Source organism: Tasmannia lanceolata, unplaced genomic scaffold (assembly GCF_043159265.1).
Source record: "Tasmannia lanceolata isolate RefF3 unplaced genomic scaffold, GAP_Taslan_0.1 ptg000016l, whole genome shotgun sequence".
Lineage (NCBI taxonomy): Eukaryota > Viridiplantae > Streptophyta > Magnoliopsida > Canellales > Winteraceae > Tasmannia > Tasmannia lanceolata.
This window is the reverse complement of record NW_027518693.1, coordinates 15,614,924-15,630,932: the sequence shown is the minus strand read 5'-3', so window position 1 is coordinate 15,630,932 and position 16,009 is coordinate 15,614,924. Positions and strand designations below refer to the sequence as shown.

At 38.4% G+C, this 16,009-nt stretch overlaps 1 protein-coding gene and 1 pseudogene across 4 annotated transcripts; both read right to left on the bottom strand.

The window, feature by feature from the left end:
• The window catches only part of LOC143847925 (disease resistance protein RPM1-like), a 100,049-nt pseudogene extending 95,083 nt beyond the window's left edge, over positions 1 to 4,966 (bottom strand).
• A 3,900-nt stretch (positions 4,967 to 8,866) lies between these two features.
• On the bottom strand, positions 8,867 to 15,391 carry LOC143848146 (disease resistance protein RPM1-like). 4 transcript variants are annotated; one of them, XM_077356987.1, is made up of 4 exons: positions 12,460 to 15,391; positions 9,785 to 9,834; positions 9,617 to 9,686; positions 8,867 to 9,118 (listed from the first exon to the last, which is right to left on the bottom strand). In XM_077356987.1, exon 1 carries the CDS (start codon positions 15,347 to 15,349, stop codon positions 12,539 to 12,541), a length of 2,811 nt encoding a protein of 936 aa, XP_077213102.1. In that variant the 5' UTR covers positions 15,350 to 15,391; the 3' UTR covers positions 8,867 to 9,118; positions 9,617 to 9,686; positions 9,785 to 9,834; positions 12,460 to 12,538. The 4 variants fall into 4 exon arrangements, with proteins under 4 accessions (XP_077213102.1, XP_077213106.1, XP_077213104.1 ...); XM_077356991.1 differs by having other exon boundaries at positions 13,660 to 15,391; XM_077356989.1 differs by lacking the exon at positions 9,785 to 9,834.
• Positions 15,392 to 16,009: the final 618 nt, after the last annotated feature.

Below are 16,009 nucleotides of genomic sequence, written 5' to 3'. Positions count from 1 at the left end.
CCCATCGTATGCCTTTATTAAATAAAGGTAAGCAAGATTAGCCAATGCTTTGAGGGAAGCAAGTGGATTAATAAAGGCAAGTAACATTAGTCAATGCTTTGAGGGAAGCGAGTAGGTCTTCTCTTAGTCAAGACCAGTACAAACTCAAATACATTAGATCGTCAAGGGTGCCAAGACAATGCGATTGCTTGTCCAAATGCCCAAACAATACGACTTTGTAAAGATGGGGCGGAGAAGATAATGTCATAATGATTCCAACTCAAGTGCTTCTTCCTCATTTGTTGCCATTATTTTCAATACATGAAGGGATTTCATCTTACCATTTAAAAAAAAGAAGGGATTTCATCTTATTTATGGAGGCACAATGACTCTCTTCCACATTCCCTTCTCACCATTGTTATTCCAATTTTTCTTAGTTGGGTCAAGTTGCCAACATCCCTAACTATCTCCCCTTTTGCTTCAATGTTATAAAGAGTTTGTAAGTTTCTTAACTCCCATATTCATGTGGGAAGTTGCACACCATGGAAAAAAATTAAAAACACGAATTTCCTTCTCAAGCATCTGCCATGCTAGTAAGTGTCTCAATTTCTATAACTTTAATACTTCACATGGTAGCTTCTCTATATTGGTCCTCCTGATATCGAAACTTTGAAGGTTACAAAGATTCCCCCAAGATTTCGGAAGTTCCCGAACTCCACTGTACTTTAAATTCAAGAACCGTAAATTAAATAAATCATCCAATATATCTGGTACACTCTGAATTAAAGAATTCTGAGGATCTAAGACCTTTAACAATCTAAAGCTTGATGTTATTTTATTCAAAGTAGATAAGGGAATATTGTCATTCACAAACATAAGGAAAGAACGAAGATGAGACAGTACTCATTCTTGATGTAATATTATCTCTAATTTTATAAATTGGTAGGCGGTGGCCTCTGCCTCCATCACTTGCTTCTTGCCCGTCATGTAGGATACAAAAGTTCTCTTTCTCAGGTGTTGATAAAGCCAAGTCATGCATAAGATCATGCATTTTGCATACTGTCACGCCCCAAACCCCACCCTGGGCGTAAGACATGACAGCGCCGTACACCTGCAAGACGAATCCCACAAATATACAAGGCTACAAAGCAATAACAAAATAACCTGGCAATTCATAACTAAAATATCAAAGTTCAATTAATGCGGACCCATCAGAGTCAAATCAAATCTCATCTCTTCCCAAAGAGTCAAAGCGGAAATAAATAATATGGTCCTTACATTCTATTCAAAGTACTCACTTCCTAAAGAATCTGAAAACAAATAAACTAATTTCCGAGTCAAAGTCAAATTCCAGAACTAAGCGTCATGCTCCTCGTTAACCTCACGAGGATCAAAACCTGAAAATGATATATAACCACAGTCAGCTGAAAAGCTCAGTACATAATAAAGCACTACTCTAAGTACAGTCTAAACTTAACAGGGTTCAATAGGGTCAAATAACAAAGTCAAAACTGAATGTTGGATTCTTGACTGAACAGTAGGCACAAGGTAGATATAGTGCATATCAAATATGGTTCTGATTAAAGGTGTAATAAAGCAAATTCAAAGTCTAAGTTCTGATCAATTCAAAGGTTTTCCAGAGTTCAAATACACTTCGGAGTCATCGGCATGGTTCAGAAGATAAGTTATTGCTTATACACCGACAGTCCACGGTGTTGTAACCAGTTCCTCAAAGTTCAGATACAAGTTGACAGGGCCAGCGTTTTATCCCACTGACGGGCCAGAAGTTCTAGTGTACTACCCCCACGGTGGGTCCAGAGTTTGCCAATTGTTTTACCCCCATATGGCAGGGTCCAGAAATAATCCAAGCCTCCGTAGAAGTGTTCAAAGGGTGTCCAAGGTTCATATTCAAATAGTTCAAAGTATTCAAAAGTTCTAATATTTCAAAGTTCAAAACAATAATGTCAAAGGTTCAGAGTTCAGAACAACTTTTCATAACAGTTATTTCAAAGATTCAGAATTACGGTAGGTGAAACAAAATGGCGTGTTAGACTTCAAAGCTAATTCAAAAGTTCAAAGGTGTCAATACAGTTTTTCCAAAGTCAATACTGATTCAAAGGGAAAAGGGTTTACAATTACCCAAAGTAGTACGTTATTACGTACCTCAATGTCGTTTGTTCTTTCCTTAAATCTGATTATGTTTCAATGTTCCAATCTGACCAGGGCATAGACAACAAATAAGGGTGTTTTTAGAATTACCATTATCATGGAGTTTTCAAACATTTCTGAATCTATTCTTATCATAAAGTACGTCTTCTGCCGAGTCCATAGAATACAAAAGTGTCGAAAACGGATAAGAGATGAAGAAGTTATGATTTTTCAAAGTTTTACACATTTTCAGGTTCGGAAGTCCGAAGGCCTCGGACCGATTCTACTGGCCTCTCTTCGGAAGTCCGAGGGTTTCTTCGGACATCCCTTTCGGAAGTCCGAAGGTCGCAAACTGGGTTTTTCGGGAAAATTCCATATTCGTCCTGAAAACTTCAAAAGGCCATAACTTCTTCGTTTTAACTCCGATTCGCGCGTGGTTGGATTCGATGGATTTGTATCGACAAGAGGAATCCATTAAACCCGATTTCACGCTCCGAATTCACACATACGATTTAAGAGAAATCGATAAAGATTCTACATCAAATCTCCAAAACTCTAATTTCTGGGTTCGGGTTCTTATTAATCGATTTCGAGTTCCTTGGGTCATAGGTCAATAGTAGATCCAAGAAAACTCAAAACCAATCCGGAGATTCTTAATTCTAATCCATATGAATCACAAATCTTATTTCTTTTTCTAATCAAACCTTTGTTTTAGGATTTCAAATATTCCAAATCGTTCATAGTTCATAGATCTTACTTGGATTCGCGGTTTCAACTCTGAATCCGCGATCTCCTTGCTCTTCTCCTTCTCTTTCTCCAATTTCTTTCTCTAGGGCTTAAACAAACGTTTAGGGTTTGTTTAGCCACAAAACAATGCATATATAGGCTTTCTTAAGAAGCCATAATTGAGTCAAATACTAACGGACAGAAACGCCCCTCTTTTTTCAACGGGGGATGAAATTTTAAGTTGGGTATTTTGGGTATTTACACATATTTTCACTCCTCTATATATATTTGTCTTGTCAAGTTCAAGCTTGCTTTGAAAAATTAGTCCATTCAAGTATTCTTCGACAACCTCTTCCATCGTCAAGCCCCTCCTTTCTTTTACAAAGCCTTCTGCAACCCATAATCTGATTATCTTTTTCCTCTCAATTATTTGATCCTCTGGAAAAATGCTACAATAAAAGAAACAATGTTTAAGGTAGTAGGGCAAATCGTTGAAGCTAAACAACAAGATGCTCTTCAATCTTTCAAATATTGGATTGTTGCTTAGGTCCGAACCAATGCTATTTTCAACTTTCTTCCAGTCTAGTATGGTCTTCTCTCTTAGTGCCACGAGGCAATTGCAAGCGGCAGCGATAATTGCGAGCGGCAAGCCTTGACACTTTTCTACAATGCGTCGAGCTGATGACTCCAACTCTCTCTCGGACATCTTCTTTCCGGGATGTTCCAAAAGGCTTTCTTACAAAACAAGGTCAAAGCCTCATCATCGTGAAGAGGCTCAAGGTGAAAAACACAGCTTCCAATTCCTCCTAAAAAAGAAGAAGAGGAAGCAACATCAACTTGTCTAGTTGTAACATTACCCTACTTCCATGTTTATCATATGGAAATGCAACTCTAATTTGAGACCAAAACATCCATAGTCCAAACATCATCCAAAACAACCATGTACCTTTTTTCCCCGCAAATAGCTGATGTCATCTCAACTAGTTGTCTGTAATCCATCTTGTGAATTTCATTCGGAGCAACCTCCATATTCGCCTTGAACAATTCTTTGATCAATCTCTTGAGAAGCTCTTCGATTTGGTAAGACTGAGAAACACAGATCCCAGCATGACAGTGAAAATGTTTCTTCACGGCTTGGCTCTAGTATGCGAGGTTTGAAATTTCAGTTTCGGAATACGTTTCGGTCCTCACCAAAACTGAAATTTCAGGCAAAATTAGATGAAATCCATAAAACGACTATATTTTTCTCCCAATTTATTTAGATCGAAATTTCCGAAATTTCAGTAATTTCGGCGGAAATTTTCATGATAATATGAAATAATTACCAATTTATTTTTTTTTGGATGAAATCCCTTAAATTTCGGATCAAAATTTCGGTCGAAATAAAGTAACATTTTGACTTTACCCAATTTCGATTTCGTCATCGACCGAAACCCGAAATTTCGGATTTCGGTCAAAATTTAAAACCTTGCTTGTATGTTTGAGTGACGAGGGTAGTCTTTCCCAAACCACCCATTCCTACCACTACGAATAACACGAGTGATGCTTCTTCTGCTATCAACCATCTGACTAGCATGTCCTTGTTTTTCTCAATTCCTACGATATCATCTTCCTCGATGAATAATGAGGATTCTGCATAACGTCTCCGTCTTTGAGTTTCCTCATTTGAAGTTGATCCTTCTTAGACCTTCTCAAGGCCGTATCGCTTTCTCCTCTCTGAAATTCCATGAATCTCTTTTTTGACAGCTTGCAGTTGGGTGGCAAATTGATGCCTCACAAAAATGTTCTTGGGGAGATGAATTGCGTTCAGGAGAAAAACCATCCTAAATTGATGTCGTCTCTGTTGCTTCTCCATGCGATATATGAACTCATCGATGATATCCTCCACTTTATATGCCCCATCTCTCACTTACATCATCCAATTTCTAGCTCCTTCATTCAACTGTTTCTTTGTTTCAGTATCCTTGATGAAGGATTGAATGCTCTCTAGCTCGCGTTTGAGTTCATCTATTCCCCCCTGGACTCCTCGTAACAACGATGCTTCCTCGTCTATTTTTGCAAGCAAAAAGCTCATGGATCCCCCCTTTACACTTCCGAGAACTGCATGAGCCATCTTATCTTTTTCACTCCCTCAACCTTCAACCCTGAAGAAATTGAAATTTTCTGCACTTGATAGTTTACTTTTTATTTAACAAACTCTGTTTACTCTTGTCGATAGTAGGACCATTCTTTACAGTTCATCCAATGCCCTTCCCCAGTTGCGATCACATTAGTACTATTATAATACTAAATTCATGTTAGTTAAAGAATTCTAAAACTCAGTCCCCTTCTAATAATATAAAACAGAAGTGGAACTTAACAAAAATACCCTTCATCTAAGTTTAATTTTTTGTACAAAGCACCATCACCAGAGTAATCTGATCGTCATTATCGTTTTCGGCAGCCAGAGATTGCTAGTTATTTCTTAGAAATTTTACTTGACATACGGGTATTTCAGACATTTCATTAGACTCCATAGTTGACCCTGATAGACAATGTCATGCCCCAAACCCCACCCTGGGTATGGGACATGACAGCTCCGTACACTTGCAAGATAAATCTCACAAGCATACAAAGGCTACCAAGTAATAACAGAATTATACCTAGCATTCCATAACTAAATTATCAAAGTCTTAATATCTTAATTTAATGTAATCCAATCCACATCTCAGCACTTCCCAAGCTAAATGAAAATAAACATAAACTCAGTCTTGTACTACTCAACCACAATACTCACTTCCTACTCAATCAAAGAAATATGCTAATTCTCCAAGCTAAACTCGTATAGAAGCTAAGCGTCCAATTCCTCGTTCTCCGCACAAGGGTCAAAATATGAAAATATTATAAACCACAGTCAGCTAAAAAGCTCAATACATAATAAAATACTACTGTAAGTGTAGGTCTAAGCATGCCAAGGCTCAATATGGGTCAAATAGATAAGGTCAAATCTGAATACTAAAGTCTCAAACAAAAATAATAGGCACAACAATAATCATAAGTGCATGTCAAACAAAATACTGAATAAAAGGTACAATAGAGCTTATTAATATCAAACTTGTGGCCAAAGCCAAAAGGTCTCCAGAAGACAAATCCACTTTAGAATCATCGGCATGGTCCAGAAGACGCATTGCTTACACCGACCTTCCACAGTGTTGGAACTAGTTCCTCGAAGTGTAGCTACAAGTCAACAAGTCCAGCGTTTTATCCCATTGATGACCCAAAAGTTCCAATCTACTATGCCCACGGCGGATCCAGAAAATAACCCAAGCCTCTACAGAAGTTTCCAAAAAGAATGTCCAAGGTCCATAACAGATAGTTTCAAATGTTCAGATTTAAAAACAGAGGTTCATAACAATAATTAGCAAAGGGCTAGTAGCGGTATCATACTAAATAGGTTAAATGTAAATAGGCATGCTAGACCCAAGATAATCTCAAAGGTTCAAAGATACAATACAAAATACATGGTCTCAAGATCAACGTTGATTCAGAATGTGTAGGATTTACGAAGCACCCAAAGTAGTACGTTATTACGTAACTCGATGACGGACATTTCGTTTTCCAATCTCGTCGAACGATTCAATATCTTTAATTTAATATGAATAGTGCAATAACATCACACAAGCGTCTTAGGAAGTAACCCATAAACCAATGATTCGAAATCCAGATCCCAAAACAAATTCAAATCTCCCAACGGGTTCGGCCGCTCGAGCCGGACCTTCGGACACCCGAACACCCCCTTCGGAAGCCACTTCAGACATCTCTGAGAATTTCTGAAGGAAAACCCAACTCTCGGGTTTCGGTTTCCTTGATGTTCGGACTCCTGAACCGGACGTCCGAACAGCCCTTCGGGCGCCCGAACAACCTTAATCGGGCGTCCGAAGTGCGGGCTGGGTTTTTTTGAGAGGATTCCAGATTTTATTCAAATTTCCCCAAAACTTCAAAAATTCGTATCTTTTTTGTTCATACTTCAAATCACGCGAGGTCGGATCCTATGGATTCCTTATGAAGAGAGGAATCCGCCAAACCCGATTTCACGCTCCGAATCTATACGAATGATTATTGTAAATAATTCAAGATTCTAGGTCAAAATCCCAAAAACTCCAATTCCTGATCTTGAGTTCGTCGGGATTTAGGAACGATACTAATCTCAAAGAATTCAAGATCAGTCCTCATATTCTTAAATAGACGAGATTGAACATTTAATCGATTCTTATAAACTATCAAGTCTTTGAGTTAGGTTCCTAAACATACAAAATCTTACGTAGAACTTAGATCTTACCTTGATTCGCGTTTGCAAATTTCAAATTGTGATGTCCTTCTTCTCCGCGAAATTCTTCCTCTATGGCTAGACAAAACGTTTAGGGTTTGTTTTATTCTTCCCAAACTTTTTTTTTTTTAAATTAACAGGAATTTTATTAAAGATAAAATGGGGACAAGATGTCCCAGTACATAAGTGTAAATAGCAATACAGCAAAACTATGCCTGCTGAGAGGCATGGGATTCAGTACAAATTACATTCAGCAAAACTAAACTATGCCTTCACAAACCTTGCAAGGGATATATTTATAGGCTTTCTTAAGAAGCCCTAATCAAAGCCAATTCTTAAAGACAAAAATGGTCCTCACTTAAGGGGGGACGGATTTTCATTAAAGGGGTATTTAGGGTTTTTTGCTATCAACTTTTTTATATATTAATATTGGAAACCTTTTTTTTCTATAATTAAAACACATTTGCATGTTGCTATCAGCCTCTTCATATTAATATTTTATTTTTATTATTCTTTTCTTAGTTAATTTTTCAAGGGCAGTTATTCTTTAAACAAGAAGCATGGTTTATCAAATTATATTCTAGAAGGGAGATGATATAACCTGCGCCTTCTGTTTGTTATTGACAGCCCACTCTTGTTATTTTAAGCTGCTGATTGGCGGTGGATGGCTTTTTAATACAAATGAAAGGTTGCTAATTTCTAAACAAGTGGGTGGGGAGAGGGCGGCTGATGGCTCATTTTCATTATTTTGAAGAAACAAGCGGGTGGGGAGTCTGGGAAGCACATCTCACATGCCATTTCATCCACATGAAAACTAGGAAATATTTTGCAAAGAAGATGAGGTTACCATTAGAAGTGGACTCGAAGGCCCTGTTTGTTTCTTATTTTGTGAACGGAATGAGTCCAAAGCTCATTATTTGACTTAAAAATTATGGCTCTGCTTGTTTTGGATTTTGAGAATGGATTGTGAGTCCTAATCTGATTATTGGAATCAAAATTAAGGCCATGTTGTTTTGGATTTTGAGAACAGCTTGTGAGTCCAAAACTGATTATTGGACTCAAAACTAAGGCCCCTTTTGTTTGGATTTTGAGAACCGATTCAATCCAAAAATGATTATTGGACTAAAAAACTACATTTAGGCCCTGTTTGTTTTGGATCTTGACAACCGATTGTGAGTCCAAAAATTATTATTGGACTCAAAATTACATTTTAGCCCTGGTTGTTTTGGATTTTGAGAACCGACTGTGGGTCCAAAACTGATTGTTGGCCAAAAAAATGAAACGTATTTTCGAGTCCAATTATTGGTTTTTGACTTAGGACCATTTTTTAGTCCAATAATCAATTTTGGACTCACATTCGGATCTCAAAATCTAAAAACAAATAGGGCCCAAATGTAAATTTGAGTCCCATAGTAGGTTTTGGACTCATAATCCGTACAAAAAGGGCCTAAATTAGATACCAAATGGGAGGGCTTTTGAAAATGGCAACAAGGGCTATCTTTGATGGTTCGACATGGGTCCTCATTCTGTAATGAGTGTGATTTTCTAGTAAGGCATGTCCTTCATAAGGCCTACCAGAACAAGTGTCTAGATCAGTCTATTGTCATGTGGCTGGGTCCAGATTAGGCTTCTCATGCACTTCTTAATTACTAGTAAAAGGGCATGTGCGTTGCCCGTGTGCTACTGAGGTATTTTACAACATAAAACTGCAAAAAACATATTTACTTTATAACACTAAACTTCATGAGACATTTTCAGTGTCATGGGCCGGGCTGGTGTGAAAATTCAGGAGTTAGATACATTCATAAGGTGGTGTTGCAACTACCCCAATAACTCCACATTGAGCTAGAAAAAAGTTGTCGAAGGGCAATGCAAATTCTTCTTTCCATCAAGGAAGCATTGGCTCTCCAAAGACTCTTCAAATGCTTTGACTTTTACTCCATTGTGGCATCCAACAATCTGTCACCTCGAAAGGCCAAAATCCATATTAGAGAACACTAATAAACAACACATACAGAACATCAGTGACTCCATAAGCTCATTAATTAACTAAATAATGATTAATTCATATATGTGATTCCAAGAGAAACATACAAGAATCAATAGTTTTTGTCTTGAATCATATGGTGGTTATGATCTTGGGACAATAGAACTAATCACAAACAATATCACTACAATAGAAGACTGGCATGCAATGCCAGTAATTTATATGAATATTGTCCAATAATTTTTTAAGAAGATAGCTAATTTTTTAAAATATTAAAAATAAATGAAAAATAATTGTTCTATCATGAAAAAAAAATCCAGGCAAATATCAAGATGTTTTGATATCATAGACATCTGTTGAGATCTCTCCAGCTGACTTCATTTTGTTTACTAAGCAATTTCAATGACAAAATAATATAAACATGTCATAAAAACTTCGGTACGAAAAATCCAAAACTAAGAAATACTTACATTTACAAACTCAACAAGAAGCAATACATGTGGAATATTGATAGTTTCCAAGCAATCTCAAGAAATAAACCTACATAAGTTAGGCTTCATCAGTCTTTCCTGTCTGAATGCAACATAGACAGATCATGAGAAATAAATTTGAAGTTTGTTAAAATAGCAGCCACCAACCTCTCCATATGCTTTTTCAAAGAAGAGTAGCATCCATTTGCCCGAGAAGCCTAACACCAAATTTATAAATAAATTAAAAACAAGTTTGGCTGCCACTTCCAAAACATATTGAAAGCATAACATATAAACCTAAATCTATCTTTTTGTCAATATTTGCATTAAAAAAAGTTCTTGCGCTAATCTCATGTAAATTGAAAGCATAAATATAAATTTAAATCTACCTTTTTGTTAATATTTTCAAAATAAAAAGTTCTCGCGTTCATCTCATGTTCATTTTCACTTGGCCACAAACGTTTAAGAAAGAAATTATGGAACATCAGGGCCCATTGAAAAAAATAATTATGGAACATCAGGGCTAAGGTACGCATTAGTAACATATTACATCCAAATGGATAAAACAACATTTGGTACAAAGAGAATTGCAATTTGCAATCATCAATTGGAGAAAATTTGAATGTTGGGTTAATCAATGCAATAGCTGTTTTTGAGGGAAGCACTGTAACTGGTAGAACTCATGCATTCAAATTTAAACACAGAAGATTCACCAAAATGCAAATCAAACAGCCCAAATGGTACAATAGAACCTTCAACTTTATCTCCCTTTTGACTGCAGATGATTTGGAGATTAGCCCATGTAAGGATCAAAGATCTCAGCTTTTTCTAAGCTTAGCAAGTGGAACTCCACTTCTACATCAGCCTGTAGAGAATCCAGAGAAGAGTACGATCCTTTTGCTATCAAGACAGTGGATTCTCAAATACAGCTACCATATGAAAACCATGTGTTTGATTTTATTTGTTTCACTTGGAGTCAATTGTAAACTCGTTGAATTTATAAATACTTGGACGGATCAGCGATGTTTTTGTGACTATGCTGCCTGGTAAAAAAATACAGCTTATTTTTTCATGGCAACAAATGCTGCTGTCAGCATTCAATTGGTTTCCCAACCATTCGGGAGGGATTTACCCCTTGAAAATACTGGCCTTTTGACGAAAAGATTAAAACAAAGTTAGAAATAGAAGGCATTTTGGCTATTTTGAGTAGTAATGGTGAAAGGGGTATTTCACCCCTTGTTTCTAGGGACAATTTAGTCCCAAATAGTAGATGCCGATGGAATCACCTCTTCCCAATATGAGAACTCAAGCTGCACATCAATAGGAAAGTAGAGAATCACCTCTTCCCAATGCCGATGGATTCACCTCACAAATACTATGTGAAGCTTAATTTTACATTTTGGATAAACTTTTTTTTTTTTTTTTTGAAATGGTAATATTATAAATGATAGAAAAAAAAAAAACAGAAGACCAAGATGGAACTCCCACATTTACAATAGAAAACGAGAAGACAAAAGAGACAAAATATACAATCAACGGCACACCACTCCTCAAGGAGGAAGGTGGTCAAACCACCTAATAGGACCACCAGATACACCACGCTTGGCAAGTGCATCCGCCTTATCATTTGCCGATCACTGACATGTTGATATCCGATAAAAGACCCCGAAGTTATATCACCAATCTCATCAAACATGGAAAGAAATCTCCACGGAGGAGCCTACCCACCTTTTAGCCAACGAATCACATTTAGCGAATCCCCTTCAATAATGGTATGATCCAACAGACTTCTATCAATATGCAAAATGCCAAAATGCGCAGCCCTCACTTCAGCTTCAGAGGCATCACAGACACCTATAGAGCCATAGTATGCCTAGGGGTATAAACGGATCGAATTCGAATAGGATAGTGCTATATCCGAATTCGAATTTGATTACAATATTCAATATCTGTATCCGTATCCGAATCCGACGGATAATTATTATTCGTTACCGAATTCGCATCCGACGGATATTATTCGAATTCGGATATTATCCGTATCCGTTTATCCGGATTCAAATCATATCTGAATATCCAAATTCGAATAAATAATATCCGAATGTCCGAATTCGTATTCGTATCCGAATTCGATTCATGTCTGTAACTTTAAATTAACTGGTTAAATATCCAAAATTATCTAATTGAAGTTGAATTCAAATACGAATGTCCGCATCCTTAACCGGATATCCGAGTTTGCATGCGAATCCGGATATCCGAATTCGACATACGAATTCGGATATACGGATACGGATGCGGATATTCGGGATAAACGGATGTACTTGTCGGATTCGGATGTTAAACGGATCGGATGCACCATTTACCAGATTCGGATCGTTAAGAACCGGATATCTCCTAAACGGATTCGGATAATATCCGCTTGAAACGGATTCAGATAATATTCGCTTTAAACGGATTCGGATGCGGACGGTAATCGAATTTTCGAATATCCATTTACACCCCTAAGTATGCCCACACTGCTCCCCCCTCTTCGTTATGACACACTCCTCCCATCCCAGCCGGACCCGGATTGCCGAAGCTCGCTCCATCAAAATTAACCTTAAGCATATTTTGAGGAGGTGACTCCCACCTTTGCGAGACAAGAGCTCTCCGATCAACACTAAAACAAACCTCCCTCCAACCTTCCCAAAGATCATAAGCCGATACAAACCAGAAAGAATGAAGGCATCTCACCCAAGATATAACAAAAGTGATAATCTTCAAGTACATATTTTTGGATAAACTATAAATGATAAAAATAATAATAAAAAAAAGATTATGGTGAAAGCATTTTGACGAGCGCTTACCTTGTGATTTGTTGCACTCTCATTTTATTTTCTAACGAGCCTCCTTTGGACGGGGCTGTAGCGATAGGAAGAAGAACTCTCACAAATCTTTATAATACCGTTTCCCTTCTTCCGAAAAAAAATGTCGGATTATGGGGATATGAGAAACTTTGAGACGGTCTCCGCTTTCATCTGTCCGTAACCTTGCTACCAGTTCCTCTGACGTCTCCACTAGATATAGTTCTTTGAGGGTGGTAAGGTATTCAATGCCACAAGGCAGCATCTTCAACTCCCCACAACGTTCAAGTTCTATTTCTTCTATGCTTTGCATTGTTCCCTCCTCCATTCGTATAAAATTCAATTGAACCATGTCACACATTAATAGTCTCTTGAGTTTAGGGAAGTCCCCAGCATGGAAGCACAGTTCTTGCCCATCGTATGCCTTGCGTAAAATAAGGCGAGTAAGATTGGGCAACGGTCCTAGAAAAGCAAGTGGGTCATCTCTTAGTCGAGACCAGTGCAACATCAACTGCGTGAGATTTTCAAGGGTGAGAAACCAGCGAGGTAGGTTCTCCAAAGGCCCACACAACGCAATATTGTGAAGAGAGGGAGGAGGAGATAATGATTCCAGGTCAAGAGCTTCTTCCTCATTGGCTGTAGTTACATCCAATATCTGAAGGCATGTCATCTTTGTTATGGATGCGCATAACTCTATTCCATCTTCCCTTCTCACCATTTCAATTCCTAACTTTCTCAGTTGGGTCAAGTTCCCAACATGCTTTACTATCTCCCCATTTGCTTTGACATCTGAAAGACTTTGTAAGCTTCTTAACTTCCATATTTCTGTGGGAAGTAGCACCCCAACTCCATAATCGAAACGTGAAAATGTCTCATCCAATATCCGAAAGGCTATCAAATGTCGCAATTTCTGTAACTTTAATACTTCACCTGGCAGCTGCTCTATCTGTGTCCGTCTTAAATCAAGAGTCTGAAGGTTGCAAAGCTTCCCCAAAGATTTCGGAAGCTCACGAACTGTAGTTCTGTGGAAACTCAAGTACCGTAGATTAAATAAGTCACCCAATATATCTGGTACACTCGAAATTGAAGAATTCTCAAGGTCTAAGACCCTTAATAATCTAAAACTTGATGTTATTTTATTCAATGTAGATGATGAAATAGTGTCATTCACAAACATAAAGAAAGAACGAAGTTGAGACGCACCCGTGCTTGATGGAATATTATCCCTAATTTTATGGACGGATAGACGGCGGACTCTTCCACCCACACTTGCTTCTTGCCCATCAGACACCATGGAAAAGCCCTCGTTTTCGGATGTCGATAGAGCCAACTCACGCAAAAGATCATGCATTCTGCATTCTTTCACTCTTCCATCAATAGTTTCGTTTGCAACTTGCAGCATGCTCCGAAAAATGAGTTCATTCAGGTAGTGTTCTGCAGCCTCTTCCATAGTCAATCCCCTTCTTTCTTCTACAAAGCCTTCTGCAACCCATAATCTAATTAACCTTGCCCTCCTAATTAGATGATCCTCAGGAAAAATGCTACAATATAAGAAACAATGTTTGAGATAGTAGGGCAAATTGTTGAAGCTGAGCAACAAGATGCTCTTCACCCTTTCAAGCATAGGATTGTTGCTGATTTCCCAACCGAGGCTATTTTCAACTTTCTTCCATTCCAGCACAGTATTCTCTTTTAGTGCCATGAGGCTACCTAGAGCAACAATTGCAAGGGGCAACCCTTGACACTTTCCCACAATGCGTCGAGTTGATGACTCTAACTCTCTCGGACATCTTCTTTCAGGGATGTTCCAAAAGGCTTTCTTACAAAACAAGATAAAAGCCTCATCTTCGAGCAGAGGCTCAACGTGGAAAACAGGGCTTCTAATTCCTCCTGAAGAAGAAGAAGAAGAAAAAGAAGAAGCTACATCTACTTGTCTAGTTGTAAGCATGACCCTACTTCCACGTTTATCATCTGGAAATGCAGCCCTTATTTGAGGCCAAACATCCAGAGTCCAGACATCATCCAAAACAACCACGTACCTTTTCCCCTGTAAATAGCTTTTGATCGTCTCAACTAGTTGTCGGAAGTCCATCACGCCAATTTCATTAGGAGCAGCACCCATGTTCTCGTCGAACAATTCTTTGATCAACCTTTTGAGAAGCTCTTCGATTCGAAAAGATTGAGAAACAGAGATCCAAGCATGGCATTGAAAATGTTTCTTCACTTCGACTTGGCTCTTGTAAGCTTGAGTGACAAGGGTGGTCTTGCCCAAACCACCCATCCCTACCACTGGAAGTAACTTGAGTGATGCTTCTTCTTCTATCAACCATCTGACTAGCTTGTCCTTATTTTTCTCAATCCCTACCAGTTCATCTTCCTCAATGAATAACGAGGATTCTGCATAACGCCGCCGTCTTTGGGTATCATCATTTGAAGATGACGATCCTTCTTCGATCTTCTCAAGACCGTATCGCTTTCTCCTCTCCGAAATTTCATAAATCTCTTTTTTGACTACTTGCAGTTGGGTGGCAAATTGATGCCTCACAAAAATGGTCTTGGGGAGATGAATTGCTTTGAGAAGAAAACCCATTCTAAATCGGTGGTGCCTCTGTTGCTTCTCCATGCAATACATGAACTCATCGATGATATCCTCCACTTTATAGGCCACATCTCTCACTTCCATTGTCCAATTTCTAACTCCTTCACTCAATTGTTTCTTTGTTTCAGCATCCTTGATGAAGGATTGCATGCTCGTTAGCTCCCGTTTGACTCCATCTATTTCTCCGCTGACTCCTCGTAAGGACGAAGCTTCTTCAGCTATTTTTTGAAGCAAATAACTCACAACTCCCCCCGATATCCTCCCAACAAAAGAACTCACAACACCATCTGCCATCTCAACTTCTTTACTCTCTCAACCTTCAAATTTTTTCACTAATTTTTTCTGCAATTTAAAGGACCCTTTTGCTTTACCAAATAATAGTGAACCCAGTCCATTCAATAATGTGTGGAATATTTGCTTCCACGTGTCTCCTTTTGCATTACACTTTGACTCTAAGACGCCCCTCCATGACACACTCTATTATTGGCGCCACCCACATGATCTGGACCGTTCATTTCATATTAATGGCGCCGCCCATCAATTTATAATGCCACCACCTGAATCATGCTGAAATGACAATTCTACCCTCAGGGATGTGAAGGTGTGCCTTTCAAAAAGGGCACTCAATGCAAATTAAAGATATGTATGTACAAGTGGAGGCCACCTGTTAATGATCCTAGCCATTTATGTTCCCGGGGCCTGGCACTCTGGCAGTGGAGGGGATAGAATCGTCCGACCATTGCTTTGTAATTTTCTCACTGTCCATTTAATGGCAGAAACAATTGGAAGGATAGAATCGTCCGATGATGCTGGATTTTGGTCCATGACCATTCAATTAAAACAGGGCCTCAGAAATAAATGGTTCGGATCGTTGAGCAAGTGGCCCCCACTTGGACTTTTGCCTCCTCGTAATTTTGTACAGTCAGAGTATGTCGTTTTCCCTTTTGTGCAACT